General features: G+C 44.1%; 2 protein-coding genes across 4 annotated transcripts in view; both read right to left on the bottom strand.

Annotated features, from left to right (window-relative positions):
• Positions 1-23,497, bottom strand: part of LOC139583688 (NLR family CARD domain-containing protein 3-like) — a 672,088-nt gene that overhangs the window by 368,449 nt on the left and 280,142 nt on the right. The window lies entirely within an intron of this gene.
• LOC139563121 (stonustoxin subunit beta-like) lies at positions 16,771-18,028 on the bottom strand. Its single transcript, XM_071381848.1, has 2 exons — positions 17,817-18,028; positions 16,771-17,304 (listed from the first exon to the last, which is right to left on the bottom strand). The coding sequence occupies exons 1-2, from the start codon at positions 17,893-17,895 to the stop codon at positions 16,781-16,783; spliced, it is 603 nt and encodes a 200-aa protein (XP_071237949.1). The 5' UTR covers positions 17,896-18,028; the 3' UTR covers positions 16,771-16,780.

Raw genomic sequence — 23,497 nt, 5'->3', positions numbered from 1 at the left:
TTTATTGAGTGGCATCATCAATCACTTGGACTTAATTTGGGACTACAGAGGAGGGATAAAACAGTTATTGACATGATTGACTGCTTTTCTTTTTTCCTCTGATATGAGCCCCCCCAAAACCTTTTCCCTACAGTGGGTAACTATAGAAGGCTGGGCTGGACAATACAGTGGGTAACTATAGAAGGCTGGCTGGACAATACAGTGGGTAACTATAGAAGGCTGGCTGGACAATACAGTGGGTAACTATAGAAGGCTGGACAATGGAAAAGGTCAAGGAAGAAAAATGGCAAGCAAACGTTGGCTAAGCTGGGGAGGCAGGTAGCCTAGTGGTTAGAGTGTAGGGACGGCAGGTAGCCTAGTGGTTAGAGTGTAGGGACGGCAGGTAGCCTAGTGGTTAGAGTGTAGGGACGGCAGGTAGCCTAGTGGTTAGAGTGTAGGGACGGCAGGTAGCCTAGTGGTTAGAGTGTAGGGACGGCAGGTAGCCTAGTGGTTAGAGTGTAGGGACGGCAGGTAGCCTAGTGGTTAGAGTGTAGGGACGGCAGGTAGCCTAGTGGTTAGAGTGTAGGGACGGCAGGTAGCCTAGTGGTTAGAGTGTTGGACTAGTAACCGAAAGGTTGCAAGATTGAATTTATTTTTTATTTATTTCACCTTTATTTAACCAGGTAGGCAAATTGAGAACACATTCTCATTTACAATTACGACCTGGCCAAGATAAAGCAAAGCAGTTCGACACATACAACAACACATAGTTACACATGGAGTAAAACAAACATACAGTCAATAATACAGTGAAAAATAAGTCTATATACAATGTGAGCAAGTGAGGTGAGATAAGGGAGGTGAAGGCAAATAAAAAAAAAATATATAAATAAAAATATAAAAAAAGGCCATGGTGGCGAAGTAAATACAATATAGCAAGTAAAAAAAAACACTGGAATGGTTGGTTTGCAGTGGAAGAAGGTGCAAAGTAGAGATAAAAATAATGGGGTGCAAAGGAGCAAAATAAATAAATACAGTCGGTAAAGAGGTGGTTGTTTGGGCTAAATTATAGATGGGCTATGTACAGGTGCAGTAATCTATGAGCTGCTCTGACAGCTGGTGCTTAAAGCTAGTGAGGGAGATAAGTGTTTCCAGTTTAGAGATTTTTGTAGTTCGTTCCAGTCATTGGCAGCAGAGAACTGGAAGGAGAGGCGGCCAAAGGAAGAATTGGTTTTGGGGGTGACCAGAGAGATATACCTGCTGGAGCGCGTGCTACAGGTAGGTGCTGCTATGGTGACCAGCGAGCTGAGATAAGGGGGGACTTTACCTAGCAGGGTCTTGTAGATGACCTGGAGCCAGTGGGTTTGGCGACGAGTATGAAGCGAGGGCCAGCCAACGAGAGTGTACAGGTCGCAGTGGTGGGTAGTATATGGGGCTTTGGTGACAAAACGGATGGCACTGTGATAGACTGCATCCAATTTATTGAGTAGGGTTTTGGAGGCTATTTTGTAAATGACATCACCGAAGTCGAGGATTGGTAGGATGGTCAGTTTGACGAGGGTATGTTTGGCAGCATGAGTGAAGGATGCTTTGTTGCGGAATAGGAAGCCGATTCTAGATTTAACTTTGGATTGGAGATGTTTGATGTGAGTCTGGAAGGAGAGTTTACAGTCTAACCAGACACCTAGGTATTTGTAGTTGTCCACATATTCTAAGTCAGAGCCGTCCAGAGTAGTGATGTTGGACAGGCGGGCAGGTGCAGGCAGCGATCGGTTGAAGAGCATGCATTTAGTTTTACTTGTATTTAAGAGCAATTGGAGGACACGGAAGGAGAGTTGTATGGCATTGAAGCTCGCCTGGAGGGTTGTTAACACAGTGTCAAAAGAAGGACCAGAAGTATACAGAATAGTGTCGTCTGCGTAGAGGTGGATCAGAGACTCACCAGCAGCAAGAGCGACATCATTGATGTATACAGAGAAGAGAGTCGGTCCAAGAATTGAACCCTGTGGCACCCCCATAGAGACTGCCAGAGGTCCGGACAACAGACCCTCCGATTTGACACACTGAACTCGATCAGAGAAGTAGTTGGTGAACCAGGCGAGGCAATCATTAGAGAAACCAAGGCTGTTGAGTCTGCCGATGAGGATGTGGTGATTGACAGAGTCAAAAGCCTTGGCCAGGTCAATGAATATGGCTGCACAGTATTGTTTCCTATCGATGGCGGTTAAGATATCGTTTATGACCTTGAGCGTGGCTGAGGTGCACCCATGACCAGCTCTGAAACCAGATTGCATAGCGGAGAAGGTATGGTGGGATTCGAAATGGTCGGTAATCTGTTTGTTGACTTGGCTTTCGAAGACCTTAGGAAGGCAGGGTAGGATAGATATAGGTCTGTAGCTGTTTGGGTCAAGAGTGTCCCCCCCTTTGAAGAGGGGGATAACCGCAGCTGCTTTCCAATCTTTGGGAATCTCAGACGACACGAAAGAGAGGTTGAAAAGGCTGGTAATAGGGGTGGCAACAATTTCAGCAGATAGCTTTAGAAAGAAAGGGTCCAGATTATCTAGCCCGGCTGATTTGTAAGGGTCCAGATTTTGCAGCTCTTTCAGAACATCAGCTGACTGTATTTGGGAGAAAGAGAAATGGGGAAGGCGTGGGCGAGTAGCAGAGGGGAGGGCAGTGCTGTTGACCGGGGTAGGGGTAGCCAGGTGGAAAGCATGGCCAGCCGTAGAAAAATGCTTATTGAAATTCTCAATTATAGTGGATTTGTCGGTGGTGACAGTGTTTCCTATCTTCAGAGCGGTTGGAAGCTGGGAGGAGGTGTTCTTATTCTCCATGGACTTTACGGTGTCCCAGAACTTTTTTGAATTTGTGTTGCAGGAAGCAAATTTCTGCTTGAAAAAGCTAGCCTTGGCTTTTCTAACTGCCTGTGTATATTGGTTTCTGGCTTCCCTGAAAAGTTGCATATCACGGGGGCTGTTCGATGCTAATGCAGAACGCCATAGGATGTTTTTCTGTTGGTTAAGGGCAGTCAGGTCAGGAGAGAACCAAGGGCTATATCTGTTCCTGGTTCTAAATTTCTTGAATGGGGCATGCTTATTCAAGATGGTGAGGAAGGCATTTTTAAAAAATGACCAGGCATCCTCTACTGACGGGATGAGATCAATATCCTTCCAGGATACCCCGGCCAGGTCGATTAGAAAGGCCTGCTCGCTGAAGTGTTTCAGGGAGCGTTTGACAGTGATGAGTGGAGGTCGTTTGACCGCTGACCCATTACGGATGCAGGCAATGAGGCAGTGATCGCTGAGATCTTGGTTGAAAACAGCAGAGGTGTATTTGGAGGGCAAGTTTGTTAGGATGATATCTATGAGGGTACCCGTGTTTACGGAATTGGGGTGGTACCTGGTAGGTTCATTTATAATTTGTGTGAGATTGAGGGCATCAAGCTTAGATTGTAGGGTGGCTGGGGTGTTGAGCATGTTCAAATTTAGGTCGCCTAGCAGCACGAGCTCTGAAGATAGATGGGGGGCAATCAGTTCACATATAGTGTCCAGAGCACAGCTGGGGGCAGAGGGTGGTCTATAGCAGGCGGCAACGGTGAGAGACTTGTTTTTAGAGAGGTGGATTTTTAAAAGTAGAAGTTCAAATTGTTTGGGAACAGACCTGGATAGTATAACAGAACTCTGCAGGCAGTCTTTGCAGTAGATTGCAACACCGCCCCCTTTGGCCGTTCTATCTTGTCTGAAAATCTTGTAATTGGGGATGAAAATGTCTGAATTTTTGGTGGTCTTTCTAAGCCAGGATTCAGACACGGCTAAAACATCCGGGTTGGCAGAGTGTGCTAAAGCAGTGAACAAAACAAACTTAGGGAGGAGGCTTCTAATGTTAACATGCATGAAGCCAAGGCTATTACGGTTACAGAAGTCATCAAAAGAGAGTGCCTGGGGAATAGGAGTGGAGCCAGGTACTGCAGGGCCTGGATTCACCTCTACATCACCAGAGGAACAGAGGAGGAGTAGGATAAGGGTACGGCTAAAAGCTATGAGAATTGGTCGCCTAGAGCTACTAGAGCAGAGAGTAAAAGGAGGTTTCTGGGGGCGATAAAATAGTTTAAAGGAATAATGTACAGACAAAGGTATGGTAGGATGTGAATACAGTGGAGGTAAACCTAGGTATTGAGTGATGATGAGAGAGATATTGTCTCTAGAAACATCATTGAAACCAGGTGATGTCATCGCATATGTGGGTGGTGGAACTGAGAGGTTGGATATGGTATAGAGAGCAGGGCTAGAATCTCTACAGTGAAATAAGCCAATAAACACTAACCAGAACAGCAATGGACAAGGCATATTTACATTAAGGAGAGGCATGCTAATCGAGTGATCAATAAGGGTCCAGTGAGTAGAGGTTGGTTGGGGTCGTGGCGATCCAGACAGCTGGCCGGGTATATGGCTATCGGTAGCAGCATAGGATGGAGGTCTGTTTGTAGATACCTCGTGCGTTTCCGTCGGTAGGTTAGTGGGGTTCCGTGTAGTGGGGTTCCGTGTGGTAGAGGGGATCAATCCAAATTGGCAAAATAGATATAGTGACCCAAGGAAAAAATAAAATAAATAAATAATAATAATAATAATAGTTGTCCAATATACTTGTTCAAATAGCAGCCGATAAGACAGCTAACGATTAGCGGGCCTCAGATGAGCGTTCAGGTAACGTCGGGACGGAGGTGCCAGTTGGATAAATCCCTCCGGCAGATAACGTCGGCAGTCAGTCGCGGCAGTCAGTCGTGAAGGCCCGGTGGGGTTCCGTATCTGCAGCAGCAACAAAAGAAACGGGTCCGGATGGTGATGGAACTCCTCAGCTGGCTAGCTCCAGAATGATTAGAGTTTGCTCCGGGGTCGACGTAAGCCAATAGTCACACGGTTTGCAGCTAGCTAGCTGCGAAATCAAGGTACAAGTGTCCAGAGCCTGCGGCTGGAATCCGGGGAAACTGAGAGAAAAAAAGAGTCCCGGAATGCTCCGGTCCGAGTCGCGTTGCACAAAAGTGCCGGTAGATTATCGAGCTAAAGGAATAGCTGATGACCACTAAACGTGGGCAGCTGAAACACCAACGCTAGCCAGCAAACCGGCTAATTTCGGGGCAGCTACAGATTAGCTTCTGGCTAGCTATCGGAGTAGCTTCTGGTTAAGCTTTCAGGCTAGCTTCTGAATTAGCCCCTGGCTAGCTTCCACGATGGATTTTCAGATTGAGGTAAGTAATACTTTTTGTAATTGGTGAAGCGGGTTGCAGGAAAGCTTTTGCAGGAAAGCTTTTGTAGTTGAGTTCTTGGATAATAAAATAGATAAAAGATATGCGAAGAAAGGTGTAAATATATATATATACAGGACACGAACAATACGGAACAGAAAAAGACGTCTGAACTGCTAAGCCACCTTGGATTCCCCTTGGTCTGAGTCTCATCAGAGTCTGGCTCCTTGGTCTGAGTCTCATCAGAGTCTGGCTCCTCGGTCTGTGTCTCAGCAGAGTCTGGGGTCTGAGTCTCTGCAGACACAGTCTCAGCAGACACTACATCATTGGCCTGAGTCTCATCAGAGTCTGGGGTCTGAGTCTCTGCAGACACAGTCTCAGCAGACAGCAGACACTACATCATTGGCCTGAGTCTCATCAGAGTCTGGCTCCTGGGTCTGTGCGTCTCAGCAGATTCTGGGGTCTGAGTCTCTGCAGACACAGTCTCAGCAGACACTACATCATTGGCCTGAGTCTCATCAGAGTCTGGGGTCTGAGTCTCTGCAGACACAGTCTCAGCAGACACTACATCATTGGCCTGAGTCTCATCAGAGTCTGGCTCCTGGGTCTGAGTCTCATCAGAGTCTGGCTCCTTGGTCTGAGTCTCATCAGAGTCTGGCTCCTGGGTCTGAGTCTCATCAGAGTCTGGCTCCTGGGTCTGAGTCTCATCAGAGTCTGGCTCCTGGGTCTGCGTCTCATCAGAGTCTGGCTCCTGGGTCTGAGTCTCATCAGAGGTCGCCCCGGCTGGGGCCGACACAGGCTCTGTGTCATCTGTGGTGGGGGAATTAGGCACAGTGCATACCGTCCCAGAACAGGCAGCATCCTCTGTATACTGGTACTCTGGTACTCTGTATACTGGTACTCTGTACTCTGGTTGGACTCCAGCCACTCTGGTACTTTTTTGTTTGATAGGTACACTATGTTTGACTGGAGAGGATACCCTTTCAGCAACATGTTTGGGTACAGAATTGTGACAGTCCTCCTTGTCATCATCGCTAGTGTGAACAGAGTCACTGGAGGAACTTGTGTTGCTTTCATCTCCGCTATCATCTGTACCAGGTTCTGTAGGTACTTTAGCCCCGATTCCACTGCTGGAGTCATCGCTTTCATCTCCGCTATCATCTGTACCAGGTTCTGTAGGTACTTTAGCCCTGATTCCACTGCTGGAGTCATCGCTTTCATCTCCGCTATCATCTGCACCGGGTTCTGTAGGTACTTTAGCCCCGATTCCACTGCTGGAGTCATCGCTTTCATCTCCGCTATCATCTGTACCAGGTTCTGTAGGTACTTTAGCCCCGATTCCACTGCTGGAGTCATCGCTTTCATCTCCGCTATCATCTGTACCAGGTTCTCTAGGTACTTTAGCCCCGATTCCACTGCTGGAGTCATCGCTTTCATCTCCTCTTTCATCTCCGCTATCATCTGCACCGGGTTCTGTAGGTAGGTTAGCCTCCTCATTGGTATCCGTGACATGGTGTAGAACCGCTGATGTGCTATTGTCTACTTCTTCACTGTTGTTTGGTCTCCTGTTGAACATCCAGGCCCTCTTTCTGCAACCACTTTTAACGCTCGACTGAGAACCAGGCTGATTGTAGGACATGTCGACCGATCTCTTCTTAATATTGTGCACAGTCACAGGTTTCTGATGTGGGCCAGTGGACGGTCTATGTGATCTAGGCATGCTGCGGCTTTGTGAAGCAAACCTGTTTTCATATCTGCCAATCTTTGCTGATGTGACGCTGCTACCAAGACCACCATTGCGGCCGCTGCTACAGGAGACTTCGGGACACAACCTTTGAGCATTAAGGCCTGTATTGGGTTCTTTGCTTCGCCTACGGTTGACAGAACTATGGGTCATGTCTCTGCTGCCGCTGGTGGTGTGAGCTCGGCTGTGGTCCCTGGGAGACTGGGCCCCGACGCTGTCCCTTGGGGGGTGGGACCGACGGCTGCCCCTGGTGGGCTGGGGCCGGCTGCTGACATTGTCATGATGTCCGTGTCTCTCACCAGTCTTGCGTTGTGTTTTGGCAGGTTGTCCTTCACAGGGATCCATTCCAGAGGTATACGGCGTTTCACCTTTGCTGTAGTAGGAGCATGACAAACGTTTTGTGGCCGTTTGTTGTACCGAGTTGGCGGTCCATCGTAACCCTTGGTCTTCGGTGACAGTCCTATGTCATGACTAACTTGTTGTAACCTGTTTTTGTCAGACCTACGTCTTAAGTCAAAGGGTTGGGGGTGTCTAGGGTACACAGGTACATTGTGTGGAACCAGAAGGTCGTGTTGATATGTGTTGTGGTCCTCTGTGTCATACAGCCTGTCATTAGAGGCTCTTTCATGCCACCTTCTCTGCTGTATGTTGTGCAAGGGAGAGGGTGTAGATTCCCTCAACTGTGTATATTCCTCAACTCTTAGGCCCATATTGGGATGCTGGTAGTACCATTCGCCTCTGTTATTGTATGTTGAAGAAACGTCATGTGACATTCTATCTTTTGTTTCTAATTCTTGTTGTTTTGTAAAGTACTTCACACTGGCACTGGACCATGTCCATGGTTCAGCTACAAATATACACTGAATGTTCCACTGTCTGTGTAACTAATCTTATATATGTAGCTGAGGCTCCTCCTAAAAGCTTCAAGGCCGTTTGAAGTAATCACCACAATGTGTCATCAGGTAGACTATATGTATCTTTCCTGTTTCACTGCTTAGGTGTCAACCTGAGGTGACCTAGTTTCAATGTCTCACTGTGGGTTGTGTATCCAACCACCGCTGTTTCTACGGGATTCCGATACGTCCAACCACTGCTGTTTCTACGGGCTTCCGATACGTCCAACCACCGCTGTTTCTACGGGCTTCCGATACGTCCAACCACTGCTGTTTCTACGGGCTTCCGATACGTCCAACCACTGCTGTTTCTACGGGCTTCCGATACGTCCAACCACTGCTGAATTGTCCATTCCGATGTTATGCACATAACCTCGAATCGTCCAATAACTCCTGAGTCGCCCAACCGCTGTTCATCTAACATTGCTCATACAATCCAAACAGAGCTGACACCTCCGGCCGCAGCTGGGTCTTCCACCCGCTGTTATGCAGATGAAACTCACACTTTCCAAGTACAGATGACTCACCCAACTAATGTTATCTCCATGGGGCTCCAACACCCAGAGCAAGATAGATCGTCCAACCACTGTTATGTATAATGGGGCTCCAACACCAAGGTAGATCGTCCAACCACTGTTATGTATATGGGGCTCCAACACCAAGGTAGATGGTCCAACCACTGTTATGTATAATGGGGCTCCAACACCCAGAGCAAGGTAGATCGTCCAACCACTGTTATGTATAATGGGGCTCGGAACATCCAACGCCGGGGGGGTTTCAGCTGTTATGTCAATGAAGCTCAGACTGTCCAAGTTTGAATGATTCACCCAGCTACTGCTATCTCCATGGTGAGCAAACATCCACACCAGATAGGTCATTCTATTAGCTATGTCAACTACAGAATAACAAGCTTTTCTGTTTGGGAGTCTAAGGTGGGAGCTGTTAGTAGCTGATTGACTTTGGACCTGTTGCCGTGCCACCCAAACACGATCTGGTGTAAACAAGATAACCTTATCTATAAGGCATGTTTGTTCATCCAGCACATTTTCGGTGTGAACAGATACAATAAAGGCGACCTGCATGGGAACATTAGAAAGTGTCTCCCGGTTAGACATTTAAATGATGCTGAGTGATAATGATGACTCTACAAATAAATGGTCACAGGTCTATTAAAACAGTATCAAGATATCAGGTAAGTGCAGTAATTACACCATAATCCAGGCCACTGAGTCACTGAAACAACCAGGAATAACATCATTTATTTGTTGGCAGGTAAAATATTTGGATGTTGTTACTGGTACAAAGTGTAATTACAAAAAGGCTGTACTTCATTATAATGAAAGTTGTACTCTACTCAGCCCGTTTGTGTGTGTGTTTGTGTGTGTGTAGAGACATGCACAGTATACATTGTTGTCACTCGGGTTTATTGACCAGTTTATCACAAAACAAAGCAGTGGTACATATCACCAAGCTATAGCTCAATAGAGACATTTTGCAATGGCACATTTATAGACCTAATACTGTTCAGTGTAGTAAACACAGTTCATCATTGACTACATATCCTAGGCACATTTATAGACCTAATACTGTTCAGTGTAGTAAACACAGTTCATCATTGACTACATATCCTAGGGACATTTATAGACCTAATTATAGACCTAATGTAGTAAACACAGTTCATCATTGACTACATATCCTAGGGACATTTATAGACCTAATACTGTTCAGTGTAGTAAACACAGTTCATCATTGACTCCATATCCTAGGGACATTTATAGACCTAATACTGTTCAGTGTAGTAAACACAGTTTATCATTGACTCCATATCCTAGGGACATTTATAGACCTAATACTGTTCAGTGTAGTAAACACAGTTCATCATTGACTACATATCCTAGGGACATTTATAGACCTAATACTGTTCAGTGTAGTAAACACAGTTTATCATTGACTCCATATCCTAGGGACATTTATAGACCTAATACTGTTCAGTGTAGTAAACACAGTTCATCATTGACTACATATCCTAGGGACATTTATAGACCTAATACTGTTCAGTGTAGTAAACACAGTTCATCATTGACTACATATCCTAGGGACATTTATAGACCTAATACTGTTCAGTGTAGTAAACACAGTTTATCATTGACTCCATATCCTAGGGACATTTATAGACCTAATACTGTTCAGTGTAGTAAACACAGTTCATCATTGACTACATATCCTAGGGACATTTATAGACCTAACACTGTTCAGTGTAGTAAACACAGTTCATCATTGACTACATATCCTAGGGACATTTATAGACCTAACACTGTTCAGTGTAGTAAACACAGTTCATCATTGACTACATATCCTAGGGACATTTATAGACCTGATACTGTTCAGTGTAGTAAAAACAGTTCATCATTGACTACATATCCTAGGGACATTTATAGACCTAATACTGTTCAGTGTAGTAAACACAGTTCATCATTGACTACATATCCTAGGGACATTTATAGACCTGATACTGTTCAGTGTAGTAAAAACAGTTCATCATTGACTACATATCCTAGGGACATTTATAGACCTAATACTGTTCAGTGTAGTAAACACAGTTCATCATTGACTACATATCCTAGGGACATTTATAGACCTAATACTGTTCAGTGTAGTAAACACAGTTTATCATTAACTACATATCCTAGGGACATTTATAGACCTAATACTGTTCAGTGTAGTAAACACAGTTCATCATTGACTACATATCCTAGGGACATTTATAGACCTGATACTGTTCAGTGTAGTAAAAACAGTTCATCATTGACTACATATCCTAGGGACATTTATAGACCTAATACTGTTCAGTGTAGTAAACACAGTTCATCATTGACTACATATCCTAGGGACATTTATAGACCTGATACTGTTCAGTGTAGTAAAAACAGTTCATCATTGACTACATATCCTAGGGACATTTATAGACCTAATACTGTTCAGTGTAGTAAACACAGTTCATCATTGACTACATATCCTAGGGACATTTATAGACCTAATACTGTTCAGTGTAGTAAACACAGTTTATCATTGACTACATATCCTAGGGACATTTATAGACCTGATACTGTTCAGTGTAGTAAACACAGTTCATCATTGACTACATATCCTAGGGACTGAGGCCTGTTATGTACGTTTTCAACTGGTCTGCCAGGCTGTTTTGGTTCATTTCCCTCAGTGTTTTGTAAATGGTATCCAGGTAACTGGTCATGTTGAACATGTTCCTTCAGCACTTTTTGCAGGTCAGTTGGTGTTTCTGATAAGCTCCGCCGTGCTGCTTGGTAGTTTCAATGTCCATATGAATCTTTTCAACTGTCCTCTGTCAAGGTCGCAAAGTATATTCAACACCTTCTCTGTCACCTTGCTGTTTATTGATAACCTTGCCGCGTGTAGCGAAGGCCACAGGTTGTAGCTGACTTGAGGTGTGAGTACAGTCACTGTCTTTGACTGGCTTCACCAGGTCATTGCGACCGATTTTCTTGAGCAGGGTGTTCAACCCTGCCCGTGCTGCAGCTCCGTAATGCCATAACATCTGCTAACCCGGTTCTATCTGTCACATATTGCAGGTCCACTGATGCGGTGTCGATGCGTGATCTCTATCTCGCTCATAACAAACTTCATCTTCTCAATATCATCACGGGTTATATTGTCCCAAAAAATGGAGACTATTTCCTTAGGTGACATAACATTACCATTACCTACTGAGGATGATCCAGGGTAATTTTCCCATGTTGCCATCAAGCTATTACTAGTAATACCTCCCTTACTTCCGGCAGTGTCAATCAGGGCCCGGCCCTTGTCATGAGTACCTCCTATAGACTGGATACTGTCCAACTCTCCATTGTTTAGCATCCTTTGTGCAAAGAGAACATCTGCAATATGGTCCAACATCTTCATCTTGGCAGCATCTATGTAGCTGAGTCTTTTCTTGTAAAGGACATTCATGGTATCGGCTCTTCGGTATGTGACACAGGAACAGCTTGTTGAAATATACAACTGCACGTTGGCTCTGCTAGACCTCTGCTTATGACCAACTTTAGTGTTCTGTGTTTTAGATAAACATCATGACCAACTTTAATCTTTACTGTTTTAGAGAAACATCATGACCAACTGTAGTGTTCTGTGTTTTAGAGAAACATCATGACCAACTTTAGTCTTTACTGTTTTAGAGAAACATCATGACCAACTTTAGTGTTCTGTGTTTCAGAGAAACATCCTGACCAAGTTCTGACCTTGAAGCAGTTCAGACTTTCTACCCTCCCTCTCTCTCTTTCCCTCTGTTCTAACTCTCTCCCTTCCCTCTCTCTCTCTTTCCCTCTGTTCTGACTCTCTCCATTCCCTCTCTCTCTTTCCCTGTCATTCCCTCTCTTTTTCCCTCTGTTCTGACTCTCTCCCCTCCCTCTCTCTTCCCCTCTGTTCTGACCCTCTACCCTCCATCTCTCTCTCTTTCCCTCTGTTCTGACTCTCCCCCCTCCCTCTCTCCCTCTGTTCGGACTCTCTCCCCTCCCTCTCTCTCTTCCCCTCTGTTCTGACCCTCTACCCTCCATCTCTCTCTCTTTCCCTCTGTTCTGACTCTCTACCCCCCTCCTCTCTCTCTCTCTTTCCCTCTGTTCTGACTCTCTACCCTCCCTCTCTCTCTTTCCCTCTGTTCTGACTCTCTACCCTCCCTCTCTCTCTCTTTCCCTCTGTTCTGACTCTCTCCCCTCCCTCTCTCTCTTTCCCTCTGTTCTGACTCTCTACCCTCCCTCTCTCTCTTTCCCTCTGTTCTGACTCTCTACCCTCCCTCTCTCTCTCTTTCCCTCTGTTCTGACTCTCTCTCCCTCTCTCTCTTCCCCTCTGTTCTGACTCTCTACCCTCCCTCTCTCTCTCTTTCCCTCTGTTCTGACTCTCCCCCCTCCCTCTCTCTCTCCCCTCTGTTCTGACTCTCTACCCTCTCTCTCTCTTTCCCTCTGTTCTGACTCTCTCCCCTCCCTCTCTCTCTTTCCCTCTGTTCTGACTCTCTCCCCTCCCTCTCTCTTTCCCTGTTCTGACTCTCTACCCTCCCTCTCTCTCTTTCCCTCTGTTCTGACTCTCTTCCCTCCCCCTCTCTCTCTTTCCCTCTGTTCTGACTCTCTACCCTCCCTCTCTCTCTTACCTCTGTTCTGACTCTCTACCCTCCCTCTCTCTCTTTCCCTCTGTTCTGACTCTCTACCCTCCCTCTCTTTCTCTTTCCCTCTGTTCTGACTCTCTACCCTCTCTCTCTCTCCCCCTCAGGGCTCCAGATCCTCTATCAGTTCTGACTCTCTACCCTCCCAGTATAGTATACACAGACTGGACAACAGGACAATGATCCTAAGCCCGGACTTGAACCCGATCGAACATCTCTGGAGACACCTGAAAAAAGCAGTGCAGCAAAGCTCCCCATCCAACCTGACAGAGCTTGAGAGGATCTGCAGAGAAGAATGGGAGAAACTCCCCAAATACAGGTGTGCCAAGCTTGTAGCGTCATACCCAAGAAGACTCAAGGCTGTAATCGCTGCCAAAGGTGCTTCAACGAAGTACTGAGTAAAGGGTCTGAATACTTATGTAAATGTGATATCTACGTTTTTTTTAAATAAAAATGTGCACACATAAAATAAACAGTTTTTGCTTTGTAATTATAGGTTATTGTGTGTAGATTGATGAGGGGAAAAAAACAGTGTAATCCATTTTAGAATAAGGCTGTAACGTGACAAAATGTGTAAAAAGTCAAGTGGTCTGAATACTTTCTGAATGCACTGTATATCAGTATATTAGACTCTCTCTCTCTCTGCAGTGATGTTGTTTTCATCACTTCCATCAAGTGGTGATTGTCCAAACTGCACCCCTGTTAAGATATAAAAAGTGAGAGATGCAGAGAGAGAGAGAGAGAAGACCACAGAGAGAGAGAGAGCAGAGAGAAGAGAGCAGAGAAAAGAGAGAGCAGACAGCAGAGCGAGGGCAGAGAGAGCAGAGAGTGCGAGCAGAGAGCAGGCTGAGAGAGCAGAGAGAGAGAGCGAGCAGAAAGCAAAGAGAGAGTGAGAGAGCAGAGGGCAAAGAGAGAGAGCAGAGAGAGAGAAAGCAGAGAGGTCAGAGAGCGAGCAGAAAAAAAGAGAGCAGAGAGAGCAGAGGGAGAGATAGAACAGAGAGAGAGCAGAGAGAGAGAGCAGAGCAAGAAGAGTAGAGAAAAGAGAGAGAGCAGAGAACATATAGAGAGAGCAGAGTGAGAGAGAAGAGAGGGAGAGAGAGCAGGGTGAGAGAGATCAGAGGGAGAGAGCTGAGAGCAGAGAGAGCTGAGCGAGCAGAGCACAGAGAGAACATAGAGAGAGAGAGCAGAGAGAGAGCAGAGAGTAGGCTGAGAGAGCAGAGAGAGAGAGCAGGCTGAGAAAGCAAAGAGAGAGTGAGAGAGCATAGAGTGAGAGCAGAGAGACAGCAGAGAAAAGAGAGAGCAGAAGAGCAGAGGGAGAGAGAGAGCAGAGAGAGAGAGAGCAGGCTGAGGCTGAGCAGGCTGAGAAAGCAAAGAGAGAGCAGAGAAGAGAGAGGGCAGAGAGAACAGAGCAGAAAGAGCAGAGGGAGAGAACAGAGAGAAGAGAGAGCAGAGAGAGAGAAAAGAGAGGGCAGAGAGAGCAGAGGATAGAGAGAGCAGATAGACAGCAGAGAGAGCAGAGAGACAGCAGAGAGAGAGAGCAGAGTGTTAGAGAACAGAAGGCAGAGAGAGAGCAGAGAGAACAGAGAGTGCTGAGAGAGAAGAGAGAGCGAGAGCAGACAGAGAGAAAGCAGAGCATAGAGAAAAGAGAGAGCAGAGACTGAGATAGCAGAGAGATAGCAGGGAGAGCAGAGCAGAGAGAGCAGAGAACAGAGACAGAGCAGAGAGAAAAAGCAAAGAGAGCAGAAGGCAGAGAGAGCTGAGCGAGCTGAACACAGAGAGAGCATAGAGAGAGAGCAGAGAGAGAGAGGGGAGAGGGCAGAGTGAGAGAGAGAGCAGAGACCAGAGAGAGGGCAGAGAGCAGGCTGAGAAAGCAGAGAGAGAGCAGGCTGAGAAAGCAAAGAGAGAGTGAGAGAGAAGAGGGCAAAGAGAGCAGAGGGAGAGAGAGAGCAGAGAACATTGAGCAGAGAGAGAGAGAGCAGGCTGAGAAAGCAAAGAGAGAGTGAGAGAGCATAGAGTGAGAGCAGAGAAAAGAGAGAGCAGAGGGAGAGAGAGCAGAGAGAGAGAGCAGGCTGAGAGAGCGGAGAGTGAGAGCAGAGAGAGCGCAGGCTGAGAAAGCAAAGAGAGAGCAGAGAGAAGAGAGAAAGCAGAGAGAACAGAGCAGAAAGAGCAGAGGGAGAGAGAGCAGAGAACAGAGAGAAGAGAAAGCAGAGAGAGAGAAAAGAGAGAGCAGAGAGAAAGAGCAGAGAGGACAGAGCAGAGAGAGAGACAGCAGAGAGAGACAGCAGAGAGAGCAGAGAGAGAGAGCAGAGAGAGAGCAAGCAGAGAGAGCAGAGCATAGAGAGCATAGAGAAAAGTGAGAGCAGAGAGAGAGAGAGCAGAGAGAGATAGCAGGGAGAGCAGAGAACAGAGAGAGCAGAGGGAGAGACAGAGAGCAGATAGAAAAAGCAGAGAGAGAGCAGAGGACAGAGGGAGAGTAGAGAGAGAGAACAGAGAGGGCAGAGAGAGAGAGAGCAGAGAGAGTGCTGAGAGAGCAATAGAGAGCAGAAAGAAAGCAGAGAAAAGAGAGAACAGCAGAGCAGACAGAGAGCAGGCTGAGAGAGAAGAGAGAGCAGAGAGCGAGAGAGAGCAGGGAGGGAGAGAGCAGAGAGAGAGAGCAGAGAGTGAGAGATAGAGCAGAGAGAAGAGAGAGAGCAGAGAGAAGAGAGAGCAATAGAGAGCAGAGAGAGCGGACAGCAGAGAGCAGACAGCAGAGAGCAGGCTGAGAAATAAAAGAGAGTGAGATAGCAGAGAGAGAGAGCAGAGAGAGAGAGAGCAGAGAGAAAGCAGAGAAAAGAGCAGAGAGAGAGAAGAGAGAACTCTGTTGCTATAGTAACCCTGCATTACACACTCTGTTGTACAATTTGTTTAATTCAATTCCACATATTTAATTGTTTTGTATTTCATTTCATATTAGTTTCATGTTTCAACCAGTCGCAGGTTAACGTCAACCTGACAGAGGAAACGTAACATCAATAACCAAACTGTTTTCACAATTAACATGCTTTTCTTGTTTCAAGTATGTTTTATTATGAAAAGTACAATATATCCTTGTATACTTGTACAACTATGGAGCGTATGTCCATATATAATTATACAATTTGTTATTCAACATAAAAGACAACAAATGATCACATTGGTATTTTAACGGTGTTATTGTCACAATTATAGGAAGACACGCATGTGTGTGTGTGTGTGTCCAGTGAGTGTCCAGTGAGTGTGTGTCCAGTGTGAGTGTGTGTGTGTGTCCAGTGTGTGTGTATCTGTCCAGTGTGTGTGGTGTGTCTGTTCAGTGTGAGTGTGTGTGTCCAGTGTGAGTGTGTGTGTGTCCAGTGTGTGTGTGTGTGTGTCCAGTGTGTGTGTGTGTGTCCAGTGTGTGTGTGTGTGTGTGTGTATCTGTCCAGTGTGTGTGTGTGTGTGTGTCCAGTGTGAGTGTGTGTGTGTGTCCAGTGTGAGTGTGTGTCCAGTGTTTGTGTGTGTCCAGTGTGTGTGTGTGTCCAGTGTGTGTGTATCTGTCCAGTGTGTGTGTGTCCAGTGAGTGTGAGTGTGTGTGTCCAGTGTTTGTGTGTGTCCAGTGTGTGTGTGTGTGTGTGTGTCCAGTGTGTGTGTGTGTGTGTGTCCAGTGTGTGTGTGTGTGTCCAGTGTGTGTGTGTGTGTGTGTGTGTGTCCAGTGTGAGTGTGTCCAGTGTGTGTGTTATTATTTACAGGGACACTGAGGAGTTGTAATCAACCCAAATCCCTGGATAGAGGGGCTCAGTGAATGTGGAGGTGAATGTGATCAGGTGGGTCAGTGTGTCAGAGGAGGCTCTATAGAAGGACAGAGTGCCGGCTGGCCAGTCCAGATACACTCCTACTCTGTGGGAGCTAGAGGAGGGGACGTCTATGGGAGTCCGATTATTATTGTGCCAGGCATAGTAACGGTTGTCAGAGCAGAACAGACTCCAGGACTTGTCATTCCATCCAAGCCAACAGTCATTAACCCTTCCTCTCCTGCTGATTCCTTTATATGTCACTCCTATAAAAGCCCCTCCCCCACTCCACTCTACCTCCCAGTAACAGCGCCCAGTCAGACCCTCTCTACACAGCACCTGTCTACAGTCCTCAAATCTCTCTGGGTGATCAGGATACGGCTGCTCCTCTCTCCTACATGTCACCTTTCTGTTCTCCTCAGACAGAGAGAGGAGTCTGTTTACTGTGTTTAGGTCCAGTGTGAGATCACAGACATCTGATGGATGAAACCAGACACAATATTAGAAATCATCATCATTCACATTAGAATGTTAACTCACTTTTCACTAATTCATTTAATGTAGATGTTTCTAGGTATCAAAAGGAGAAGTTAAGGTAACTTGAGACTTGTTGAATGATCATATGTTATACTGTATGGTAATATAAAACACACTTATTCACATTAATTACATACACACACACACACACACACACACACACACACACACACACACACACACACACACACACACACACACACACACACACACACACACACACACACACACACACACACATTTTTAACGTAACACGAAAGTGACACACACACAGACACACACATTGTAAATTCAACTCTTTGTAAACGTTGGTGTCCCTGATTTCTGCTTCTGTAGAACTACAGCTGATATTTAATATGACCAAGTAAGTAATGATGGTGGTCTTTGACTTTGACTTAACTTGAATTAAGACTTATTCTTAGTCATATTCTTCACAGCAGTCAACACTCACATTTTCTAAGCCCAGGTTTCATTGTGTTCTCTCCACCATGTTCCACACTGTAGCGGTAAGCAGAAGGACAGACAGTCATTGAGGGATACACCTGAACTCACTCACACACACACACACACACACACACACACACACACACACACACACACACACACACACACACACACACACACACACACACACACACACACACACACACACACACACACACACACACTGTCCAGTGTGTGTGTCTCCAGTATGTGTGTGTGTGTCCAGTTGTGTGTGTGTGTCCAGTGTGTGTGTGTGCGTGGTGTGTTTCCCACACACACACACACACACACACACACACACACACACACACACACACACACACACACACACACACACACACACACACACACACACACACACACACACACACACACACACACACACACACACACACACACACACACACACACAGTCAGCATATAACTTTGTCCAAGTGGTGGTCAGAATGTTTGTCTTAACTAGCCTGATAAGTCAAACATGTCTGATATGAACATTGACATAAACCCTCTACATACTTGAGTTTCTCCAGTCTGCAGTGTGGATCCTCCAGTCCAGCAGAGAGCAGTCTGACTCCTGAGTCTCCTGGGTGATTGTAGCTCAGGTCCAGCTCTCTCAGGTGTGAGGGGTTTGACTCCAGAGCTGAGACCAGAGAAGCACAGCCTTCCTCTGTGACTAGACAGCCTGACAGCCTGCAAAGAGTCAAATCACATTAAAATCACACTGATATTCTTTGGTGGTGAAAATAGTGGAAGTATATATTTTTTAACATATTCAGATATATCAGTGTCTTGAAACCTGCCATATCTATTCATCAATTAATGTATCAATATTAGAAATGACAAATTATCAAAGTATTGCTTGCAGAGAGAAACATATAAAGTACAAATATTTGAGTAGACTCATCAGACCAGTTTAAAAAGCAGTATCAGTCAAAAGACAGGCAGTGAGGTATCAGATTTAGATTGTATTGAGTATACAGTCCACACCATATTAATTTTGACAGTGAAGCTAACATTTTAAATGTGGCTCTATACTCCAACATTTTGGATTTCAGATCAAGTGTTTCATATGAGGTGACAGTATATAATGTCACCTTTTATTTGAGGATATTTTAATACATATATGTTTCACCATTTAGAAATGAAAGCACTTTATGTATCTAGTCCCCCCATACTTTGATAATTTGAAGTCGTAAATATTCTGATCAATTAACTTATAGTGTATTAAAGTATTCAAAAGTGTAGTATTTGGTTCCAAACTCATTGGTTGCATTTGCAGTTTGTTTTGGTTGTGTTTTGGGTTGTGTTTTGGTTGTGTTTTGGTTGTGTTTTGGGTTGTGTTTGGCCCAATAGTAACTGAACTGTGGATGATGACTGGAGTAATTTTCCGTCTAAGGGAGTAGATAACACGTTTCTAAACAATACTAAATTAATCCTGATTATGCCTTGATTAATACAAATCATAAATAAATCATGAATAATAACACTAAGAGTTGGTTTAAACAGATCTGAATCAGGAAACTAAGAGTTGGTTTAAACAGATCTGAATCAGGAAACTAAGAGTTGGTTTGAACAGATCTGAATCAGGACACTAAGAGTTGGTTTAAACAGATCTGAATCAGGAAACTAAGAGTTGGTTTGAACAGATCTGAATCAGGACACTAAGAGTTGGTTTAAACAGATCTGAATCAGGAAACTAAGAGTTGGTTTAAACAGATCTGAATCAGGAAACTAAGAGTTGGTTTAAACAGATCTGAATCAGGACACTAAGAGTTGGTTTAAACAGATCTTAATCAGGACACTAAGAGTTGGTTTAATCAGATCTGAATCAGGAAACTAAGAGATGGTTTGAACAGATCTGAATCAGGAAACTAAGAGATGGTTTAAACAGATCTGAATCAGGAAACTAAGAGTTGGTTTAAACAGATCTGAATCAGGAAACTAAGAGTTGGTTTAAACAGATCTGAATCAGGAAACTAAGAGTTTATTGAGCTTTTTGGCCATCAAGGGAAACTCTATGTCTGACGCAAACCCAACACCTCTCATCACCCCGAGAACACCATCCCCACAGTGAAGCATGGTGGTGGCAGCATCATGCTGTGGGGATGTTTTTCATCGGCAGGGACTGGGAAACTGGTTAGAATTGAAGGAATGATGGATGGCGCTAAATACAGGGAAATTCTTGAGGGAAACCTGTTTCAGACTTCCAGAGATTTTGAGACTGCTAAAGCAACACTCGAGTGGTTAACCTCTTGGAACTATAGGGGGTGCTGTTCCGCATTAGCATATTTGGGTCTCCAAATTAAACTGCCTCGTGCTAAATTCTTGATCGTACAATATGCATATTATTGTTATTATTGGATAGAAAACACTTTCTAGTTTCTATAAGCGTTGGAATTTTGTCTCTGAGTGGTACAGAACAATATCTACAGCACTTTTCATGACAGGGGTCAGATTTCAGAAATTTTTACCCCTGATCTGGAGTCTGTTTTTAAGGCGACAGTGAATGCTATGAAGAAACCGACACTGCCTACGTCTTCCTCTGGGTGTCTGTACGTCATCACGTTTTGAATGGAATCGATTGCACAATCACAGCCATTATAAAAGTACAAAACGTATAGGTACCGCCCTTTCTCGTCGCGCGCCTGAAGCGTGAAGGACATCGGACTTGCCTCATTCCAAATCGTTGTCTAACCAGCAATATTTCTCCGGTCATGTTTTCAGTCGTTATAGTTGTTAAAAACATCATAATGTAGTTAATTTGAACCGTTTTATAGCAATTTATATCCGTTTAGTGCGATTTTGAGGAATTTCTTTGTTGTGCACTCTGAAACTTTGGACACGTTTTGTGGTCCCGTTCGATCGTTAGTGGATATTTCCAAGGACAGAGGACATCTATCGACCAAAAGAAGATTACAACATAGAAAGGATACATTGCCCAAGAATCTGATGGAAGAACAGCTCAAAGTAAGCAATATTTAATATGATAAATCGTTGTTCTGTCGAAATATTTTAAACGCATATTTCGCCATTTTGTTTGTTATCGCGTCACTTGGCCAACCCTGTATTGAAAAGTAAGGATAATTTTAAAAATGTAAGTCAGCGGTTGCATTAAGAACTAATTTGTCTTTCGATTCCTGTCAACCCTGTATTTTTTAGTCAAGTATATGATTAGCTTTCAATTAAACTAGATCACTCTGATAGATGACGTCAGACATATTGAGGCTTGATTTCCTAGTATTTTTATTGTGTAACCACGGTTTTGTATGGCTAAATATGCACCTTTTCGAACAAACTGTATATGTATATTGTAAAATGATGTTACAGGAGTGTCATCGGAAGAATTCTGAGAAGGTTAGTGAAAAAATTAATATATTTTGGCGGTGATTACGTTATAGCGCTCTTTGGCTGGAATCGATGCTCTGGTAACGTTTGCACATGTGGTATGCTAACTTATCGATTTTTTGTCTTTTCGCTGAAAAACGCTTAGAAAATCTGAAATATGGTCTGAAATCACAAGAACTGGGTCTTTCCATTGCTATGCTTTGTCTATTTTTATGAAATGTTTTATGATGAGTAAATTGGTCATACACGTTGCTCTATCTAGTAATTCTAGTCGATTTGTGATGGTCGGTGCAATTGTAAACTGTGATTTCTACCTGAAATATGCACTTTTTTCTAACAAAAACTATCCTATACCATGAATATGTTATCAGACTGTCATCTGAAGAGGTTTTTTCTTGGTTAGTGGATATCAATATCTTAGTTGAGCCGAATTGGTGATAGCACCTGAAGGAGTAAGAAACTGATGGAGTTAGAATAGTGGTGTATTTTGCTAACGTGTTTAGCTAATAGATTTACATATTTTGTCTTCCCTGTAAAACATTTTAAAAATCTGAAATGGTGGCTTTATTCACAAGATCTGTATCTTTCATCTGGTGTCTTGGACTTGTGATTTAATGATATTTAGATGCTACTATCTACTTGTGAAGCTATGCTAGCTATGCTAATCAGTGTGTGGGGGGGTGGGGGGTGCTCCCGGACCCGGGGTAGAGGCTCGTTAGAGGTTAAACAAACTCTTAGTTTCCTGATTCAGATCTGTTCAAACCAACTCTTAGTTTCCTGATTCAGATCTGTTTAAACCAACTCTTAGTTTCCTTATTCAGATCTGTTTAAACCAACTCTTAGTTTCCTGATTCAGATCAGAGATTAACTGCTTACACAACAGGAGGGTGAGGTCCGAGCTGATCAGTACAATGATTCTGAAAAGGTGTTTCTTTTCGATGTTCCAATGGAAAGGAAGAACATGGTGGTAAGTAGGATTGATGAGAACAAAAAACATATTACTGCCTTTTGAGATCTTAAAAAAGCAACAACATTCAAATGGAGACAGACATTTTAATGGTTGGTGGCACAATATGCACTGTTGGCCTATCTGAGGCCCAGATCCTAATTTGACCTTGTCCGTGACCTAAACAGTGAGGAAAAATAATAGTCTTCAGACCAACTGCTATCAGAGCATCTGCACTCCTTTGTTAAACAACGCGTTAGGGACTTTTCTGCCCCTTTTCTGAAATAGAAACCCTGTGCTGCAATATCTTCATTAAACACAGGAGAGGAACTCTCTTTATTAAGATGCTAGATGAAATTACCACCCATCTTCATTAAACACAGGAGAGGAACTCTCTTTATTAAGATGCTAGATGAAATTACCACCCATCTTCATTAAACACAGGTGAGGAACTCTCTTTATTAAGATGCTAGATGAAATTACCACCCATCTTCATTAAACACAGGAGAGGAACTCTCTTTATTAAGATGCTAGATGAAATTACCACCCATCTTCATTAAACACAGGTGAGGAACTCTCTTTATTAAGATGCTAGATGAAATTACCACCCATCTTCATTAAACACAGGTGAGGAACTCTCTTTATTAAGATGCTAGATGAAATTACCACCCATCTTCATTAAACACAGGAGAGGAACTCTCTTTATTAAGATGCTAGATGAAATTACCACCCATCTTCATTAAACACAGGAGAGGAACTCTCTTTATTAAGATGCTATATGAAATTACCACCCATCTTCATTAAACACAGGTGAGGAACTCTCTTTATTAAGATGCTAGATGAAATTACCACCCATCTTCATTAAACACAGGAGAGGAACTCTCTTTATTAAGATGCTAGATGAAATTACCACCCATCTTCATTAAACACAGGAGAGGAACTCTCTTTATTAAGATGCTAGATGAAATTACCACCCATCTTCATTAAACACAGGAGAGGAACTCTCTTTATTAAGATGCTAGATGAAATTACCACCCATCTTCATTAAACACAGGAGAGGAACTATTTTTATTAAGATGCTAGATGAAATTACCACCCATCTTCATTAAACACAGGAGAGGAACTATTTTTATTAAGATGCTAGATGAAATTACCACCCATCTTGGAAGAGCCGGGATGATGAGCAATTCATTACCCTGTCATGCAATATGTTCTGATGCAGACAGTGTCTCTTAACTACTAAGATGTAATTGATGTCTAATTGTTGTCTTGGTTCACTTAATTCAAGTCATCAAAACGGATGTGTCATCCAGCCCAAAACCTATGGTAAGAACTTTACTAAAGATCAATATGAGTTT

This window comes from Salvelinus alpinus, chromosome 1, assembly GCF_045679555.1.
Source record: "Salvelinus alpinus chromosome 1, SLU_Salpinus.1, whole genome shotgun sequence".
NCBI lineage: Eukaryota > Metazoa > Chordata > Actinopteri > Salmoniformes > Salmonidae > Salvelinus > Salvelinus alpinus.
The sequence above is the reverse complement of the archived record's forward strand: the minus strand, read 5'-3'. Positions and strand labels throughout refer to the sequence as shown.

Coding starts and splice junctions, on each gene's coding strand:
- LOC139563121 (XM_071381848.1), bottom strand. CDS start 17,895: ATGACTGTCTGTCCTTCTGCTTACCGCTACAGTGTGGAACATGGTGGA. Junction 17,305..17,816: donor GAAACCTGGGCTTAGAAAAT/GTGAGTGTTGAC, acceptor TTCATCCATCAG/ATGTCTGTGATCTCACACTG.